This window comes from Lontra canadensis, unplaced genomic scaffold, assembly GCF_010015895.1.
Source record: "Lontra canadensis isolate GAN:19392208 unplaced genomic scaffold, GSC_riverotter_1.0 scaffold100, whole genome shotgun sequence".
In the NCBI taxonomy this organism is placed as follows: domain Eukaryota; kingdom Metazoa; phylum Chordata; class Mammalia; order Carnivora; family Mustelidae; genus Lontra; species Lontra canadensis.
In genome coordinates this window covers 98765-119920 of record NW_022631094.1, presented here as the reverse complement: position 1 = coordinate 119920, position 21156 = coordinate 98765, and the positions used below count along the sequence as shown (strand labels likewise).

At 38.5% G+C, this 21156-nt stretch overlaps 1 protein-coding gene across 3 annotated transcripts in view; it reads left to right on the top strand.

The window, feature by feature from the left end:
* The window catches only part of OPTN (optineurin), a 44133-nt gene extending 28741 nt beyond the window's left edge, over positions 1 to 15392 (top strand). For 2 of the 3 annotated variants that reach the window (XM_032837789.1, XM_032837788.1), the window contains 6 exons: positions 302 to 451; positions 1031 to 1124; positions 4371 to 4529; positions 10095 to 10225; positions 11407 to 11489; positions 14489 to 15392. In XM_032837789.1, coding sequence (XP_032693680.1) covers positions 302 to 451; positions 1031 to 1124; positions 4371 to 4529; positions 10095 to 10225; positions 11407 to 11489; positions 14489 to 14616 — 745 coding nt within the window. In that variant the 3' untranslated portion in view covers positions 14617 to 15392. The remainder of the gene's footprint in view (positions 1 to 301; positions 452 to 1030; positions 1125 to 4370; positions 4530 to 10094; positions 10226 to 11406; positions 11490 to 14488) is intronic. The other variant, XM_032837790.1, reaches the window with a different exon arrangement.
* The last annotated feature ends 5764 nt before the right edge of the window (positions 15393 to 21156 follow it).

Genomic DNA, 21156 nt, shown 5'->3' with positions numbered 1-21156 from the left:
CCATAGCTTCTGTGACCTTAGATCTGTACTTTTTTTTTAATGTTAGGCATAAGGGTTCAGGAATATGTAAATTTCTTTTCCAAAAAAAGGTCTGTATTTTTTTAATGTTTAGTCATGAGGGTTTAGAAATATTATTTGCTTCTAGTAAAGAAGCAAGGAGGATAAAAATATTTTTTTTGCACCATTAAATCCTTGAAAATGGCAATCCTAAATTTCTTTGTGTTTGCTACATAATCTTGGATTTGGTTTAAAAGTCGCTGAGAAATGAAGGAGCATTGTTTATCCTCATGATCTTTCCTAGATGTCAGTCCCTTGAAAGGAAAAATTATGCAATCCCTTCAGAGCTGAATGAAAAGCAAGAGCTTGTTTATAACAACAAAAAGTTGGAGCTACAAGTGGAAAGCATGAAATCAGAAATCAAAATGGAACAAGCTAAAACTGAAGAGGAAAAGTGAGTATGCCCCAGCTGAATGACCACTTGCTAGAAGAAGGTAGAAGAGCACTTTCATAAGATTGGAATTAGGATTTAGAATAAGTTTAAAATTTTTCTCTTTTATGTATTTGAAGGGGTACCAGGAGACTTCTCTGAAGAGATAAACTTTGTTCTATTATAACAAAATGATTAAGTTACTTGTAATCTATGTTGATTTTTTTTTAAGATTTTATTTATTTATTTGACAGGCAGAGGTCACAGGTAGGCAGAGAGGCAGGCAGAGAGAGAGGGGGAAGCAGGCTCCCCGCTGAGCAGAGAACCCGATGTGGGGCTCGATCCCAGGACCCTGAGATCATGACCTGAGCCGAAGGCAGAGGCTTAACCCACTGAGCCACCCAGGCGCCCCAGTGTTGATTTTTTTTTTTTTTTTTTTGAAAGATTGTTTTCTTTGAGAGTAAAAAAAGGCTGGCAGGTAGTGGAATGGTAAAGGTAAGAGAGAAGGTTTTACTAGTCGAGTTTTCAGAAGAAGGTGGGAAAGCAAGACTAAGTTTTTATATTTTCTCCCAAAATTCCATTTCTTAATTTTTTTTTAAACAGGTCCAAGTTAGCCACTCTTCAGTTGACCCATAACAAGCTTCTTCAAGAACACAGTAATTCATTGAAAACACTGGAGGAACTGAAAAGGAAAGAGGTACTCGTAGAAAAAAATGACTTTCATCGCCTCATAAGGAACAGAAACTATAAACATTTTTATATGCAAAATGTTGTGTTAATCCTTAACTGACTCTGGTTTCAAAGGTCGTTCTTCAGTTTATAATTGATTTCTTATGTCTAAGTGTGTAGAGCTTCTGAGGTTCCCCCAGTGTATAATGTGCTTTATAAAATGCTTTTAGCATTTCTTTTTTTAAAGATTTATTTATTTAGTTATTATTTGAGAGAGAGAGAGTGCGGAGGGGCATGGTGGGGCGGGGCAGAGGGAGAGGGAGAGAGAGAATCTCAAGCAGACTCCTGACGAGCATGGAGCCCAACTTCGGGCTCTATCCCAGGACCCTAAGATCATGACCTGAGCCAAAACCAAGAGTTGGACCCTTAACCAACTGAGCCACCCAGATGCTACAGCTTTTAGCATTTCTAACAGTGGGTGGGTTCATAGGAGAGCTACCAGCATGGGTTCCCATGCGACCAGGGCACAGTGAGACTATGGGTAGCCACTGGAAGGTTTGTCTCCATGGAGCTGTTACAGGGCTAGCTTGCTGCTGCCAGTGACCTTGAGACCCTGGACTCACTGGACTGCAACTTATATTAGTATAACACCAGCAAGGAGTGGCAGTTTAAAAATCGGAAGATGTGTGAGGTGATAGGCGTGCCTGTTAACCTGGTGGGGGGAACCCTCTCACACTGTATATGTATATCAAATTGTTACATTGTTCACTTTAAATATCTTATAATTTAATTTGTCAGTTTTACTTGGATAAAGCTGGGATAAATGAGTAAAGATCATGAATGCTTTGAATTAGAAGGGGTCTTTGAGTTTATATGCTTGTAAATGGACTCTGTTTTCCTTTTTTTTTTTTTAAAGTTTTATTTATTTTTAGAGAGAGAAAATCTTTCAGGGAAGGGTCAGAGGGAGAGAATCTTTCAAACAGACTCCCCGCTGAGTACAGAGCCTGAGGACACAGGGCTTGATCCCTCAACCATGAGATCAGGAACTGAGCCAAAACCAAGAGTCAGATGCTTAACTGACTGAGCCACCCAGACACCACATATTTTTTTAAATAAAATATTCTTCCTGGGGCGCCTGGGTGGCTCAGTGGGTTGGGGCCTCTGCCTTTGGCTCAGGTCGTGTTTCCAGGGTCCTGAGATCGAGCCCCACATAGGGCTCTCCGCTCAGCAGGGAGCCTGCTTCTTCCTCTCTCTCTCTCTGCCTTCCTCTCTGTCTACTTGTGATCTGTATTTGTCAAATAAATAAATAAAATCTTTAAAAAAATATATTGTTCCTCTCTAGGACTAGTAAAATTTTTTCATTATTTATATGCTTATTTATTTTTAATTGGAGTAGAGTTGACACACAATGTCATATTAGTTTTCAGTGTCCAACATAGTGATCTGAAATTTACATACCTTATGAAACATTCATAATTACAGCTACCATCTATCACTGTACAGAGTTATTACAATAGTATTAACTGTACAGTTGACCCTTGAACAAAAGGTTTGCACAGGTCTGCTTAATATGCAGATTTTTTAAAATACAGAACTGTATATGTGTTTTTTCTTCCTTACAACTTTTTAAATAACATTTTCTCTTTTTTTAGCTTACTTTATTGTAAGAACACAGTATATAATACATGTAACATACAAAATATATGTTAGGCCACTAAATTATTGGTAAGGCTTCCAGTCAGCCATAGGCTGTTACTAGTTAAGTTTCTGGGGAGTCAAAAGTTACATGTGGATTTGTGACTCTGCAGGAGCTCAGTGCCTCTAACCCGTGCATTGTTTGAGGGTCAGCTGTGTTCCTGTGCTGTACTGTACATCCCTTGACTTATTTATTTTATAACTACAAACTGCAAGTTTGCACCTCTTGATCTCCTTCATCCCCCTATATTTCTCTCCTTAACAAAACAAATGTTTTTTACATTCCACATAAGTGAAATCATACAGTATTTGTCTGTTTCTATGATTTACTTCACTTTACGTAATACCCTCTAGGTCCACCATATTGTCACAGATGGCAAGATTTCAGTCTTTTTATGTCTGAGTAATATTCTTGTGTGTGTGTGTGTGTGTGTGTGTGTGTGTGTACGTATATAGATCACCTCTTCTTTATCCATTCATCTGTTGACGAACAGATTGCTGCCATATCTTAGCTATTGTAAATAATGCTCTAGTAAACATAGGAATGGATATATCTTTTTGAATTAGTATTTTCATTTTCTCTGAATAAATACTGGAGAGTGGGATTGCTGGATCATAAGGTAGTTCTATTTTTAACTTTTTTAGAGGAACCTCAATAGTGTTTCCAGAGTGGCTGCACCAGTTTGCATTCCCACCAACAGTGCACAAGCGTTCCCCTTTTTCTCCACATCCTTGCCAACACTTGTTGGGTTTTGTTTGTTTGTTTGGTTGGTTTCGATACTAGTCATTCTGAAAGGTGTGAGGTGATCAGTTTTTAATTTAAACATGTTTCTGCTTTTCCACTGACTTCGCCATGTAAGAGTAACATCAGTGGGGAAAATAACAGTATCAGCAAGTTACAGCCTCACTGAGATCAGGGTTTGTCATCGTTCCCCTTCTTTAAGTGTTTTTTTTTTTAATTGTCTTAAATTAAGAAATTATAATTTGCAAGCTGTAAGTCAAATGAGTACAACTTTCTGAGTAAGTTATCATTGCTAATTAGCAAAACAGTTTAGAGACAGGCATTTAAAAAAATAAAACTTCATTTAATGTTTTACTAAAATAGATTGAATTAGGGGCACCTGGGGGGAATCATTGGTTAGGCAGCTGTCTCTTGATTTTGGCTCAGGTTGTGATCTCAGGGTCGTGAGACCGAGCCTCACGTTAGGATCCACGCTCAGTGAGGAGTCTGCTTGAGACTCTTTCTGTCCCTCTGCCTCTCCCCACCCCTGTTCATCCACACTCTCTCACTTAAATAAATTAATCTTTTTTTTAAAGATTTTATTTATTTGACAGAGAAAGAGAGAGAGATTACAAGCAGGCAGAGAGGCAGGCAGAGAGAGAGGAAGAAGAGGCTCCCTGTTGAACAGAGAGCCGGATGTGGGGCTCAATCCCAGGACCCTGAGATCATGATGACCTGAGCTGAAGGAGAGGCTTAACCTACTGAGCCACCCAGGTGCCCCTAAATAAATAAATCTTTTTTAAAAAAATAGGTTAAATTATTTCACAGTCATTTCTAGAATAATCTTGTCTCTTTTAGTCTGAAAAAGTGGATAAGGTGGTACTGCAAGAACTAAGTGAAAAGCTGGAAGTGGCAGAGAAGGCCTTGGCTTCCAAGCAGCTTCAGATGGATGAGATGAAGCAGACCATCGCCAAGCAGGAGGAGGACCTGGAAACCATGACCGTTCTTCGGGCTCAAGTAAGCTACGTTCTGAAACATGAACTGAGTGAGGCCAACCATGGTTCTGTTCTCATATGGGAAAGTGATGGCGTTCAAAATATATTTTTGGATGTTATATAATTTCCACCAATATATTTAAAGATATTTTTTATTAAAGCATATCATGGATGGAAAGTGCACCAAACTGTTAAGGATAGAGCTCAATGAATTTATCCATGCTACCATTGATAAGTAGTTGGATTATTTTCAGTTTGGGCCGGTATAATTAAGGTTGTTCTGACATTCTTGTGGGTATCTCTTTGCTGGACTCTGTGTTCCTTTCTGTGGGTACATACCTAGTTGGGAGTGGAAGAGCACATTGCTAGAGTTCATGTATTACTGAATGTTAGTGGACGTTGCCAGTACTTTTCCAAAGTGGTTGTATCAGTTTTCGCTCCCACCAACAGAGTCCCCATTGCTCAACATCCTTACCCATACTTGTATTATCAATATTTTTACTTTTATTTGTAACCATTCTGGGGGGCACATAATGGTGTCTCATTTAATGTGGATTTCCCTGATGACTAATGAGACTGAGTACTTTCTCAGGTGTTCAGTAGTCTTCTTGATGCTCCCTTTTGTGAAGTGCCTGAAGATATCTTTGCCCATTTTTCTTCTGGTTTATTGTCTTAATTTTATGAGTTCTGTGTTTACACTCCAGACACAAACCCTTGACAGTTCCGTTTGTTGCAGGTTTCTTGGTTCTGCGATTTGTCTTTTCACACCCATAAAGTTGTCTTTTGATGAACAGAACTTCTTAATTTTAATGTAGTCTACATTGTCAGTCTTAACGCTTACAATTAGTACTTCTTGTGTCCTGTTAAAAAACTTTCTTTACCTCAAGGCCATGAAGATACTCTGCCGTGTTGTATTCTAAAAGTTTTACTGTTTTGCCTTTTATATTAATATCTAGAAACCATCTGGAATTAGTTTTTCTTTATAGAGTGGGGTAAGGGTGAAGACTCATTTTTTTTATCTTATTGCCTTGGCACCATTTATTTATAATGTCATCTTAAGTACTGTGCTGTCCTCTTTGTTGTATATTGTGTTCAGGTATCCATGGTCTATTTCTGGACTCTGTCCTGTTCCATTGAGCTATTTTTGTATCCTTGCTCTGGTACCATACTGTCATGACTTATTATGAAGCACCAAAATTTTGATACCTGGTAGAGTAAGTCTTCCTACCTCATTGATACTTGTCAAGAAGACCTTAGATTTTCCTTCCCTTTTTCATTGTCATTTTAATTTTAGCATCCACTTGGTATTCTTACACACATACACAGAAGAACCTTCTGGAGCTTTGACTGGAATTATATTAAATATATTATCAATCCATTTGGAAGTAACTGACCTCTTTACAACCGTGACTCTTCCAGTGCAAGAATGTGGCGTATCTTCTGTAATTCTTCTTTTTTTTTTTTTTTAAGATTTTATTTATTTATTTGAGAGAGCATGAGCAAGAGAGAAAATACAAGCAGGGACAGAGGGAGAGGGAGAAGCACACTTCCCTGCTGAGTAGGGAGCCCGATGAGGGGCTCGATCCCGGGACCCTGGGATCATGACCTGAGCTGAAGGCAAACACCTAACCGACTGAGCCATCTGGGCATCCCTTCTTTAATTCTTCTTCTTTCTTTTTTTTTTATTAACATATAATGTATTATTTTTTAATCCTTCTAAGTAATATTTTTAATCTTCTTAGTATTATTATCTAAGTATCTATTATTCATAGATACTCTATTTCAATACTGTTATAAATAGCACCTTTTTAAAAATCTTCATTTTTTTAACACCTGCTGTTATATAGAAATACAACTGATTTTTATAAATTGATTTTGTATGCAGTAGACTTGCTCAATTCACATTTTAATTTTAATAATATCTCTGAATATTCTTTTGACCTCTTTGCATTCACAGTCATATCATTTAAATAATGACAGTTTGGGGTGTTTTCCTTTCCAGTTCTTCCTTTGCTTTATTTCTTTTTCTTGCCACTCGGTCCCTGTTACACACTGACTGAGTCCCTGTTACACAAAGTGTTGTGTTACAGTGCAGATGGCAGGCAGCCTTGCCTTGCTCCCAGTCTCAGAAGCAGTGTTTTTAACATTTTACTGCTAAGTACATGGTGTTTGCCATAGGCTTTGTTGATCTTACTTATCAAATCAAGGAAATTCCCTTTTCTTTCTTGTTTGCCAAAATTTGTATTTCTAGTGGATATTGAATTTTATTGAGGGAATGTTTTTTTCTTCTGGTAATGATATAGTTGGATAATTACATGCCTTTTTCCTTTAATTTGTTAATGTGGTGAATCACATTGATTTTTAAATATTAAACAAATTACATTTCTTGAACAATCCTTCATACATACTGCTGGATTTGGTTTGCTTATATTTTGCTTAGGACTTTTGTGTCTATATTCTTGAGTAAAATTGGCCTGGAATTTTCCTTTTGCTAATGTCATTGTGAGGTTTTGATATCAAGGTTTTATTGGCCTCATGAAAATAAGTTGAGATACATTCCTTCTTTTACTTGAGAAGAATTTGTGTACCATGTCTTATTGTTACTATTTGACCCCACTCTTGCTCCTGGTGGGTGGAGGACTTGCAGAAAGTTATCAGTGAGAATGAATCCTGCCTGAGATGTAAAACCACAGGAAATGTGGGAGAGAACCTTTGTCTCTTGTTGTTATTTTGTTTGTTTGCTTAATTAAAAGTGGGATTGCAGTATACCTTTTATACTACAACTCTTCACTCATGATATCTTAGACTTCTCTCCATGACTCATAGCCATTTGTTATCTTTTTGAACACTTGTATGGTATTCCAAAGTGTGCATTACCATCATAGACTTAACCAGTCCTTTAATATGTATAGGCTGTACCAATATTCTTGCTATTACCAACAATGGTGAACTGAGCAGTCTTGTATGTATTTCTCTGTGCACTTGTGGAATCTATAGTGAGATGTAGACATGGAATGGTTGGGTTATTGGGTATGCCTGTCTTTAAGTTAAATAAATATTAACAAGTTGTCTTCCAAAAATGCATATCCAAAATTATCCTCTCTCTGAAGGAGATGAGAACGTCTATTTCCCCACCTCCTTGCGTCATTCTTTTAAATGTTTGCCAATCTGATAAAGATAAATTATGTTTAATATAATGAAGTTAACAGTTTATTATTTCCTAGTGACCACCTATATACTCATTACTCAAATATGAAATCCAAAGGTTACCACCTTTGGATTTACTGGACTTACAGTCTTGAGTTTTATTTCTATAGGAAGAGAATTTCAACCCAAGCCCTTTACAGCATTTTGATTGTTCAGGTACCTCATGGTATTATTGTCATGTCCTTTTCCTTCTGTACGCGGACATTTGTTGTGTTTTGATAGATACTCCCGTTTGTTCACTCAGCCACTTCTTTTTGAGCACCTGGGATGTGAGCCACTGGTGTCGCTGCAGGGCACATAGGAACGGACAGAATGACCCAGGTCCGACTGGCTCAAAGCTAATCATTGGTAGAAGTAAGACAGTAACTTAAATTGAGGTCGGTCTCAAAAATTCCCGTGATGCATCAGTGATCGCATAAAGTGTTGGACCATTCATAAACGGCAGGATGTCCCTTAAAAGGACCTTTTATCACATAGTTGTGTGTGGGGGGGTTGTAACTAAAACTGTGATATTTAAGTTTTTATTAATTTTTACTTTTAAAAGTAAGAGATAAGGGGGCCCCTGGTTGGCTCAGTCGTTAAGCGTCTGCCTGCTTCTCCCTCTCCCACTGCTTGTGTTCCCTCTCTTGCTGTGTCTCTGTCAAATAAATAAATAAAATCTTTTAAAAAAAAGAGAGATAAATATTTGTATCCTAGAACCATGAAATTTGGGGGAAAGCCTAAATTTTAAGTATAAAAAGTTAAAAATTGTTATTAGAATAATGTTCATTTCACTATTAAGGAGCTCATTTTTACTTTAGAAATCTTTAACAGTGAAGAAATCTCTATCACAGCATAATATTTATATATTTCTAGGTTAGAAATTACCCTCTAGTTTAGCAGCTGCTACAACAAGCATTTGTCATTTTTGGGTTTCTGTGAGTCAGGCATGCAGGAGCAGCTTAGCGGGGTGATTCCGACTCAGGGTCCCTCATGAGGCTGCGCTCAAAATGGACTGGAAGATCCGTTTCCAAGCCAGCTCACTCACATAGCTGCAGGCAGGAGGCCTGAGTTCCTCACCCTGTGGGGCTCCCCACACGGCAGCTTGCACACTCTCATGACATGACAGCAAGCTTCCCCCACAGCGGGTGACCCAGGGAAGAACAAGGCAGAAGCCACATACCATCATTTCTGCAATATCCTAGTGGTTACATGGGTTGGCTCTTTTTGTTGTGGAAGGGGACCATGGAAGGGTGTGAATACCAAGAGGGGAGCATCACCCAGGCCATCTTGGAGGCTGGCTACCACCGTAAGAAGGGGGCATAGAATACAGGCTTCAGTCTTGGTTCAAGTGCTGTCTTGACCACATACCTAAACTACCCCAGACTGAGAGCTGTTAAACTTGTGAATGTAAAATGAGCATAGCAATTATACATTCACAGGACCTCTGATAAAGTGAAGTAAGGTAAGAATATAGGCACCTGACGTAAGACCTTGTACATGTTTGGAATGCAATGAATAACATCTATTTATTATTGTTGTTTAAAATTTAATTTAAAGCCAGCCTTTGTAAATATATCTGACAGAGTAAATAAAGCATTTACTATATTAAGCTAATCCTGAATATGACTTTTTTATTTTATTTATTTTAATAAAGATTTTTATTTATTTATTTGACAGAGATCACAAGCAGGCAGAGAGGCAGGCAGAGAGAGAGGGGGAAGCAGGCTTCCTGCTGAGCAGAGAGCCCGATGCGGGGCTTGATCCCAGGACCCTGAGAGCCCGATGCGGGGCTTGATCCCAGGACCCTGAGATCATGACCTGAGCCGAAGGCAGAGGCTTAACCCACTGAGCCACCCAGGTGCCCCTGAATATGATTTTTTTTTAAAAGACCAGAGAATTGGGGTGCCTGGATGGCTCAGTCATTAAGCGTCTGCCTTTGGCTCAGGTCATGATCCCAGAGTCCTGGGATTGAGCCCCACATTGGGCTCCCTGCTTGGCAGGAAGCCCATTTTCCCTCTCCCACTCCCCCTGCTTGTGTTCCTGCTCTTGCTGTCTCTCTGTCAAATAAGTAAATAAAATCTAAAAGAAAAAAAAAAAAGACTGGAGAATTTTACTGAACAAATGTTATGTGCAGTACTTAAACTACCTATATCAATGTTATTGTTGGGTTCTGATTGCCTAAAGTGTGCGCGCGCATGCATGCACATGCACACACAACTTGTCTTCCGTCTGAAGGTTGGGAAGTCATGTGCTGGCTTCTAGCAGGACCGTGCACACCTGTTCCTGATGAGGGAATCACAGAAGGCAGCACTCCCCCTGTGCCCCATCACCCAGTGGGCTGTAGACTGTCCATGGGTTCGTCTAGGTAGTAACCTCTGTCTCTCTTACCATCTACCAGATGGAGGTTTACTGTTCGGACTTCCACGCTGAAAGAGCAGCGAGAGAGAAGATACACGAAGAGAAGGAGCAGCTGGCCCTACAGCTGGCAGTCCTGCTGAAAGAGGATAATGTTTTTGAAGACGGAAGCAGGTGAGGCTCAAGAAGGCTGAGAGCACATCCCGGGAGCCCAGGGCACAGGCCGAGCATGGGGGGGCCTGTCCGAGGTGCTCCCTATGAGCTGTCGGAATCAAGCTGAGCACACTTTGCTTGACTGTGTCCCTGACACTCAGCGTGACTTCTCACGAGGCTTGGCCGCGTCCTGTGGGAACGTGATGAGTTCTTTGCTTTCAGACATGCTGGGAAGACGTGACCTTGTGTGTTCCGAAGCCCTGTCCTGCTGTCCTGAGGGGTACAAAGTCATACACACTTCGATTTTGTAACATGTTTTAAAAGAAAATAGGGCTAAAATTACTTCTGTCTCTTAAATGTCCATTTTGAGAAAAATTGGGAACAAATAGAAATACAAAAATACAGGGATAGAATGTCTGTGCTCCACCCAGAATTGACAGTGACCTACATTGATTTGCATCGTGGATTTTTTTTAAGATTTTATTTATTTATTTGACAGACAGAGATCACAAGTAGGCAGAGGCAGGCAGAGAGAGGCAGGGGTGGGGGGAGCAAGCTCCTCTGCTGAGCAGAGAGCCCGATGCAGGGCTCATTCCCAGGACCCTGGGATCATAACCTGAGCTGAAGGCAGAGGATTTAACCCACTGAACCACCCAGGCCCCCTGCATTGTGGATATTTTATACTGCCTGGAGCTCGGGTGGTAACACCCCCATCTGTTGTATACTTCTACATAGTATCAGTATAATACCTATGTCATATCTTGAAACAACATAATATTTGTTTCTCTGTGTGTAAGTTACAGGATGGTCACTGGGTATTGTTCAGCAGCTGGCTTTATCTCACACTGGGATTTTAAACTTTGGGGGGTTGTGTGTATATATGCAGTTTATTTCATTCTAACTGCTCTATAGTGTCTTGTTTTAGAAATATGACACTTTTTTCTAATCCATTCCATTATCAGTTGACAGTGTGGTTATTTACTGATTGATGTTTTTCATTCTGATTGTTCGTTTCTTTCACTACTCTGTGTCTTAGCGCCAATAATACTTAACATTCAACTTAATCCTTAATATCTGGTTTCTATGAACCTCGCATTTATTTTTCAGCTCTTCTTTTTCTCCATCCCGTTGTTGAATGTCTGTCTAATGTTGTCATATTTCAGGGCATTAGAACATCACTATCCTGTTGCTTTTCATCCCAGCAGGCAGTCCCTGATGGAGATGCAGAGCCGTCATGGGGCGAGAACCAGTGACTCCGACCAGCAGGCCTACCTCGTTCAGAGAGGTGAGTTGCGTGTGATTGTGCGTAACCGTGATCACGGTTCCAGGGAATAACTATCCTGTAAAGAGAATGCTTGAGGACAAATGTAGTGAAGACACTACATTTTACACGAAAATTCCAGATCAAACTGTGAAGAATGTAGCACCCCTCAGCCTTAATTCCTATGTACCCTCTTCTTCATTACCATTACCATTACCATTACCAACTGAATCCAGACACCAGACTCTTCGTCTTAGCACTGAAGACCTGGTGTAGCCGAACTTTTAACCTTTCTCCCTCTAATTCTCTATAGCTATTAGCCAACTGAATCACTCCCCTTTCCTTGAACTTGCTCTAGGCTTGTGTACCTGCATGTACTTGGTTACGTGGTGTCCTTCACTCACTCATCTCCCTGTCTCCCTCCCATCTCTTTCCAGTGAACTCCTACCCCATCTGTAAAACCCATTTTAAATACCATCTCCAGGAATCCAGCAAAATGTGACCTCTCCCTCCTGAATTTCAGAAGTACTCTCTTCCTGTTGTAGTACGCTTCTGCTATTTGATTTTATAATTACGTATGTGTTCTAAATATGCATCTAAGTACCATATTAATGAAGCTCTCCCAGAACTCGTAACTTCACCTATTACCTGGTGTTACGCACATAATAATGTTCGCATTTACTGAGTTTACTGTGTGCACTGACATGAACACTGGCCTCAGGCATGTTTACTGTCACAGGGTAAAGCTGTGTTCTTCCCCAAAAGCTGTTTCTACGCACTTAAGCACCACCAGACATTTTCCCTAATCTGGTTTTAAGTATCCCAGAAGCACCCATATACCTCTGTTATCAAAAGTGTCTGTAGTTTTGGGTCCAAAAAGACCATCTCTTGCACCTTAATTTCTTAGGAGAAGATTTTCTTTTGTCGTAATTAAAGAAGGAATGCCTATTTATGTTAAAAAAAAGTCACATACTCTTCTACTTATATTTATAATCCAGAAATCATCACAAAATACACATTTATTCATGATTATCCTAATAAGCTTTTTGTCTTATAAAAAGCAATATTCCAAACAGACTGTATTGAGATTTTCATTTTATTTTTATTATTATAATTTTGTTAGCTTCATAACAAAGCTGCCTTAAACAGTAGCCCCTCTTGACTGTATTTCATCGTTATGGTCAACTGTGGCCATCAGTGCACCTGTTGTAGTCAGGGACACTCAGTTGAGCACAAGGCCTGGTCAGGTCCATGGTGACGTGTGGCCTGGTTGGAGAGACAGGATGTGCACTTAAAAGGATGGGTTCATAAAACAAGATAATATTTAAGTAATAGGAATAATGGTGCTGAAGGTCAGAGGACAGGTTGATCACTGGGGGGCCAGGGGAGCTGAGAAAGGCCTTGAAAAGGTGTGACTTTAAGCTTGACATTGAAGCTAGGATTTACATAAGTACCATGTGAGAATAAAGGGTCCAAGGCAGAGAGAAGGGTGATGTGTTAACAATGAAAAGTGACTAAGCTTATTTTATAGCAAAGAGCCAGGAGATAGAGGGAACCCGTTAACCAGCTAATAAAACAGCCCAAGTCTGAGTCTCGAAACACAGACCAGGACAAAAAAAAAAAAAAAGCACAGGTGAACACAATGTTTTAAAATGAGCAGTCCCTGGTCAGTGGCCAGTTGTCATCTAGAGCAGAAAAAGCTGACTGACTCCTGATCTAAGGCCATGAGACCTTTAGAAAGTCCCCCACTTTCAGGGCATGAACTCATGCCTTGTCAGTATTTCTTTTCCTTTTTTTTTTTTTTTTAAGATTTTATTATTTATTTGAGAGAAAAAGAGAGCATGAGAGGAGATAGGTCAGCAGGAGAAGCAGACTCCCTGCTGAGCAGGGAGCTCGATGTGGGACTCGATCCTAGGACTCAAGGATCATGACCTGAGCCAAAGGCAGTTGCTTAACCAACTGAGCCACCTGGGCACCCACCTTGTCAGTATTTCTGTTTAATGGTGTTTGCTGAACACAAACTATCTGTAATTGTCTCACATGTCATTCAATTCAGATAATAAGCTCAGAAGCCAAAAACCATGTTAAATTTTGCCTCCACTGTCAGCCTCCAAAAGCAAATATTTCAGGGGCTGACTGAAAGTCCTCAGACCAAAATGGTTTGTGTTGGTCCAAAAAGGTCAGACCAAGGAGATGTCCCGGGAGCCAGAAGTCACTTCTAGCATCGATCACAGTTTGCACATGTGGGACCTACTTAGAGTCAAGGCTTATTTCAAGCATTCTTTAATTTAGACTTGACCCTCATTCCAGTTCTAAAATTGGATGGAATGCCATGACCTATTCTTTCTCATCACTTACTTTGCCTGGGCAGCCCTTACCTACACCTAGAATTCCTCTCAAGTGCAATGGGTCTCATCAGGGGGCCCTTTTCAGTCCTCCCACTAACCTGCCTTGTGCATGACACAGTGCGGCCCTTTCCTCATATGTCCCTGCTGTTGCTTTTCTCACCTGAAGTCCCCACCATCTCTGTACCCCTCTTGTCCACCTCCCAGGTCTCAGATGCATGAGCCAAATGAATGTAGTTGTTTCTGCTTCTGAGAAGCTTCACATTTTTCTGGCTGTCTCTCTGTGTGCTGCTTACTGTTTTCTCCACCTTCTCTCCTCTTTAGCTCATATCTTCATCTATCTCATTCTTTCTCTCAGATATTCTTGTTTTTATTGTAGCACATATTGTCCTGCACCTAGAACTGAAACCGCATATTTTCACATGCCTACAATTTGGACTAGAGCCCAAATCTCAAAGTAATAGGAAAGCGGGTACCATTCTGGGAGATCTTCTCTATGTGTGTAGATGTCTTAAGTTAAGGACCCCACCCCCCAAAATTCCCTGTATTCACTCCCCTTTAGGTATCACTTGCAAAATTTAACAGATGTTAACATTCATCATTTGTTATTAAAATCAAACAAAACCACTTACAACATGGAAGAAATGGAATAGTGTTTCATTTAATGCCTATTCCCAGGAGCTGAGGACAGAAACTGGCGGCAGCAGCAGCAGCGGAATATTCCAATTCATTCCTGCCCCAAATGTGGAGAAGTTCTGCCCGACATAGACACGCTTCAGATCCATGTAATGGACTGCATCATTTAAGTGTTCACATCTCACTTCCCCCCAGACTGTTGGTAAATACCAAGATTTTTTTCCTCCAAGAGTTGTGCTTCTGTGTTATTTGTTTTCACACAAACATTTTGCCTCATTATGTTTATTTTGGGAGAAAGAAAATGAGTATGTTCTAAATGGGACATTTTCTGTGGATTTCCTTAGAATCCTTAACATATCACTCTTCTGATAATAGATTCTTTTTTTTTTCTTTCTTTTTTTTTTTAAATGTTCCACATACATGAGCTGAACTATTCACGCAGTTAATGAGCTTGTGACATCATGGGACAGAGTGAATATAACTGAAGGAGGAGGCCTCACAGATAAACTTTGAGAGTTTTTTAAGGAGGCAGGAAAAATGAAGCGGTCAGAGATTTAATCGATAGTATCTTTGGAGTTTTTTTTTTTTAATAAATTATATTGTTATTTTTCTTCATCCTTTAAGACACATCTGTATGAGGTCGTGTGTATGTTGTGGTTTTATTGCACCTGCACTAACTCTACCATAGTTAGGATGGGGCTCTTTTCCTATGAGTGCTGTGGGCTTTTACTTGATCATTTGGATGAGTGAAAATGTATTGGCATATATGAAGAACATACACTAAGTTCACTGGTTTCATTGTAGCCCCGTGTATATGGGCTTGTACAATAGATAGTTTATTAATTTCTAAGAAAGAACAGCTGCCTATTAATTTCCCTGGATCGGGCTGTATTTTCATAATCACAAAAATAGGTATTGCAAAATAAAATTTTGCTTTTGAATAGTTCACATTGTTCGTATATGATTGGCCAAGTTCATGGGATGTTTCCCATATTCGGCTTTGTATAAACTTAATGCTTATTCAAATATGTTTGATGAATTCTATGATACAAGCAAATCCCCTTACTAGAGACTAGTATGTGTTGTTTGAATTAGAAATTATTCCTGTTAAGAAGGTAAAAAGATAGGGATTTGCTCTATTCTGTAAACCCACAGTTTACTGAGATTAGCTAATACTGAGCCAGTCATCAAAGTAAACAGTGTCTTTGTGTGTCTATATCCTAAACATTTAGAAGAAACTTAAAAGATATACTCTGGGTTTATCATAATAATTTCTCTTAGGCAAACTTGATTTAATAACGTGTGTGTGTGTGTGTGTGTGCGTGTGTGTGTTTATTTATGCATATATGTTTTTTAAGCCAGGAATCAAAACAGTTAATTCTGTGTTCATGCCAAGAGAACACACAGATTGGACTGGTAGCTTAGATTCCCCCATCTCATTCCAGGGAGAATGCTTGTGAAAGATATGTCTAAAGTAACCATGAAATTTTCATTTTAACTTATTGATTATAGTTCCTAGTTTTAATTTATTTTCCTTACTATTTTGTATTAGAGGAAATAGATTTCTCTAGTGTCTTAAATAGAAAAGCAACCCAAATGGTTTCACATTTAAGTTAAGGGACTATCATTTTATGTTGTTCAAGTAAAAATATAAGCTGATTCCAACTCTGAGGTAATAATGTGAGTGGCTTATTAAAGCGTGATCAAATTGGTTGCTGGATAATTAAAAGAATTGCAAATGAAGGCAAGTTCATATAGTCAGTTTAAATTAATTATTGTACTGAGGGAGGCAAACAGTTTGGTAAACAGCTTGTAAACTGTGCATGTCTTCTCTAACCAACTGAGTCTCTACAGAGGTCCATCTCCCATGTTACCAGGTAATGACACTTCATTGGAATGTCAGCCTCTCTCTGGAACCCACTATCCTGTGTTCTCAAAGTGCGGAAAATGGGAGGAATAGAGACATGAGAACTGGGAAGAAATAGGAATGAGACAATGAAAATTTTACAGCTAAATAAGATTACAATATTAAGTCTTCAAGTATTGTATTTTAAAATAATTTTGATCTAGTCTGGCGTAAAAGGAGCTTGAAAGTCATCACTCCATCCTCTTAACAGGGAAAAAGCTGAACAGACAGAAAATCACCAACTCTTTTTAAATCCCTCAGAGAACTGAAGTCACAGGGCAAACCACTGCCCAGAAATTGGAGAGACAGTCAGACAGATACAGAGAGTCTCAGATTACCAGATCAGGGTCTCAGGAGCAAAAACCACAGTAGGAACCAGTATCTTAGTAGGAGAACTTAAACTATAATTGAAGAATTGCCAGAGGCTCAGCATGGACAAACTTGAGAATTAAAAGCTTTAATAGGAGCCCATTCTGAAGAGCACCCCACACTTGTGTGAATTTTACTTCCAGGAGCCCTAGAAGATCCCCACAGTGAAGATTTCTAAAAATTCTCCCATACTTTTAGCAGGGGAAGAGGGAAAGCTATTTTGAAATACACCAAAGTACTCTGTTCTTAGGAATGCCATCCCTCAAGGGAAATTGTTTTTCCAGACCCTAACCTGATGGGTTATATCAGAACCTGACTGACCCAGGGGAAAGGAAATACCCAACTCCAGCCCCTTCTAGCTTTACTCCTCTCACCTGAGGAGGAGAAAAAAAGTCTGAGAAGCACTTGTAAAGGTTGTAGTTCAGAGGCAGAGGCTCAGTAAAAGACCAAGACCTAATCATAGGACTATGGAACTCTTTTCCCCAAGCCCTACCTTACCACCACATCAGCAAGGTCCCTGTCTAATAACGGGATCACAACCAGAAGAGCTGCTCACCTTTGGGTTTATTAAAGAAGAGGTATATAGGGAATCCCAAAGATAACAGGAGAGAAAAAACAAGGACACCAGAGGAAATTTTAGCCTGTGACACCCAGGAGCTGCAGCAGACAGTAAACATAGTCTAGCTCTAAGCCAGGTGAACATAAAACCTCACACTATAGATTTATTGACCTCAGTTCCTTTTACCTACTACATCATTTCCATTTTTCAACAAGAAATTATACTACTAATAATAAAAAACACAATTTAAAAAGACAGAGCAAGCATCAGATGTGATGAATATAAGACTGGAAACTTAAAACAACTATGGTTAATATCCTAAGGGCTCTAATGGGAAAGGTAACAACATGTAGGAAATGAAGGGTAATATAAGCAAACAGATGGGAACGCTAAGAAAAACTCAAAACGAAATACTAGAAATCACAGGCAGTGTAACAGAAATGAAGAATGCCTTTTGTGGGCTCATGAAAAGATTGAACATGGTTAAGAGAATCTGTGTGCTTGAAGCAATGTCAATAGGAACTTCTAAAACTGAAATGCAGAGAGAAAAAAGAATAAAAACAGAATATCCCAGAACCATGGGACAATTTTTTAAATGTAATATATATGCAATGAGAATATCAGCATGAAAAGAGATTGTGCTAAGTAATTATGGCTGAGAATTTTCAAAGATTAATGACAGAGACCAAACTACAGATCAGGAAGCTCAGAGATCACCGAGCAAGTTGAATACCAAAAAATCTTCACCTAGGTATATTGTATTCAAACTGCAGAAAATCAAGGGCAAAGAGAAAATCTTGAAGAAGCCAGAAGGAAAAACAAAACAAAACAAAACAACCTTACCTGTAAAGGAGCAAGGATAAGAAATATATCAGATCTCTCTTCAGAAACCATGCAAGCAGGAAGAAGGGAGTGAAATACTTAAAGTGTTGAGAGAGAAAAACCACCAAACTCTAATTCTGTGTCCATGGAAATTGGACAAAATGAAGGAGAAATAGACTTTCATAGACATAGAAAAATTGAGGAATTTCTTACCAGTAGACCTGCTTTGTAAGAAATGTGAAAAATTCTGCAGAGAAAATGGAAGTTACTTCCGTCAGAAACTCAGATCTACATAAAAAAGGAAAATTATTAGAGATACAGTAGATGAAGATGAAGACTTTTGTTTTCTGTATTCTTAATTGATCTAACAGAGTAACAGTTCAAAATAATAATAGCCATGTGTATTCAGTGATTATAGCTAATGGATCAGTGGAATGAATAATAGCAGTATTATAAGGGATGGGAGCAGGGAAGTGGGATAGTCTGTTAACAGGATGTTCTCACATATTGCAAACTCCAGTGCAACCACTGAGAAAAAAATGTTAAAGAAGTATATGCTAAGTTATGCTAAGAGAGGAGCAAAAATGGAATAGCATAAAATGTTCGGTTAAAAGCAGAAAACCAGGTGACTCTGGTGGTGGATATTAAGGAGGGCACGTATTGCATGGAGCACTGGGTGTGGTGCATAAACAGTGAATCATGGAACACTGAAGAGCTAAAATAAAATTTTTTTAAAAAGCAGAAAACCCAGAAATAGAGTGAAAGACAATAGAAGAAACAAAGAAAAAGGGCAATGAATAGAAAACAGTAACAAATGTGCTAGATATTAATCCCTTATGTCAATACTCACTTTAAACATCGTTAGTCTAAATATGCCAATTAAAAGATTGTCAGAGCAGATTAAAAAAAAAGGGATTCCACCTATGTGCTGCTATAAGAAACCCACTTTAAATATAAGGACACGTAGATTACAAGTAAAGAGATGGAGAAAGAAATAGCAAGGGAACACTAATTAAAAGAAAGCTGGAGGGTGCCTGAGTGGCTCAGTGGGTTTAGCCTCTGCCTTCGGTTCAGGTCATGGTCTCAGGGTCCTGGGATTGAGTCCCGCATGGGGCTCTCTCCTTGGCAGGGAGCCTGATTCCTCCTCTCTCCCTCTCTGCGTGCCTCTCTGCCTACTTGTGATCTTTGTCTGTCAAATAAATACATAAATAAAATCTTAAAAAAAGAAAGAAAAGAAAGCTGGAGTAACTATATTAATTTAAAGAAGACTTAAAAGCAAAAAGAATTGTCGGGGATAAAAAGGGACATTACAGAATAATGAAAGGGTCAGTTCTCCAAGAAACGTAACAGTCCTTAATGCATATGTACCTAACAACAAGGCATCAATATACCTAAGGGAAAAATGATAGAATTGCAAGCAAATATAGATGAACCTACTAGTACAGTTAGAGAATTCAAAATCTCTCAGTAATTAACAGACTCAATAGTAAAAAAAATTAGTAAGGCCATTGTTTCCCTGAATAACACTATCAGCAAGATCTAATTAACATTTACGGAATACTTCATATTCCAAATATAGCAGAATATGCATTTTTCTCAAGTTCATAGAAAACATTCACTGTGATAGACCATATTCTGAGCCATAAAACACAGCTTACCAAATTTAGAAAAAGGTAAGCCATATGCACACTATGCTGTCATACCACAATGGAATTAAACTAGAAATCAAAAACAGAAAGATAGCTGGGAACCTTTAAAAAAAAGTTTGGACGTTTAACACACTTATAAATAATACATGGACTAAAGAAGAATTCTCAAAAGAGATTTAAATAAGTTTTTAACTAAATGAAATGAAAATACAAAGTTTGTGGACTGAAGTGGAAGCCAAGCTTAGCAGAAAATGTATAGCATTGAATGAAAGATCTAAAATTGGCAATCGAAGCTTCCACTTTAAGAAACTAGAAAAAGAATGAAAAATTAAACACAAAATAAGCAAAAGAAAATAAATAATAAAAATTAGAATAGAAACCAATGAAATCAAACCAGGAAGCCAATAAAGAAAATCAATGAAACTGAAAGCTGGCCCTTTGAAATGATGAACAAAATTGATAAACCTCTAGCTAGGTTAAGAAAACAAGACAAAAATTGCCAATGTCAGTATACCAGAAATGAATGGTTAGAACTTTAAAAACACGGTAACAATAACTTATTAGTACCAATATACTAAATGCTTATGTATAAATCTAATAAAATATGTTTTATAAGATCTGGTGAAAGAAGTCAACTAAATACATGGACCAATGTTTCATGATCCTGTATAGGGATACTCAGTATTATCAAGATTTTGGTTTCTCCCAGCTTGATCTACAGAGTTAATATAATCCCAAGAAGTTATTTTGTAGTTATTGACAAAGTGATTCTAACAGTTTATATGGAGAGGCAAAAGACCCAGAATAGCCAGCATAATATTGAAAAAGAAAGACAAAGTTGGAGGACAGACACTACCTGCCTTCAAGACTTATTCTCAAACTGCAGGAATCAAGATTGTGATATTGGTGAGAGAATAGACAAATTTATCAATGGAGCAGAACAGAGAGCCCAGAAATAGACCCAGGTAGTCAGCTGGTCTTTGATAAAGGAGAAAAGGCAATTCAATGGAGAAAGGATAGTATTTTTTAATAAGTGATGCTAGAACAAACAGTGGACCTCCACATGCAAAAAATAAATCTAGACACAGACCTTATACCTTTCACAAACATAAAACTCAAGCCACAGACTGGAAGTAAGTCTTTATAAGACACATTATCTGATGAACGACTGGTATCAAAATATAAAAAGAAAGAAAAAAAATTAAAAGAATTCATTTTTTTCTATACACAAAGAATTCTTAGAACTCAGCAACAAGAAAGCAACTCAGTTTAAAAATGGGCAAAAGATAATAGATATGTCATCAAAGATGTGCACTTGGTAAACACATTTTAAAAGATGCTCAACAACATGTTATTAGGGAATTGCAGATTTAAACAATGAGATACCACCATACACTTATTAAAA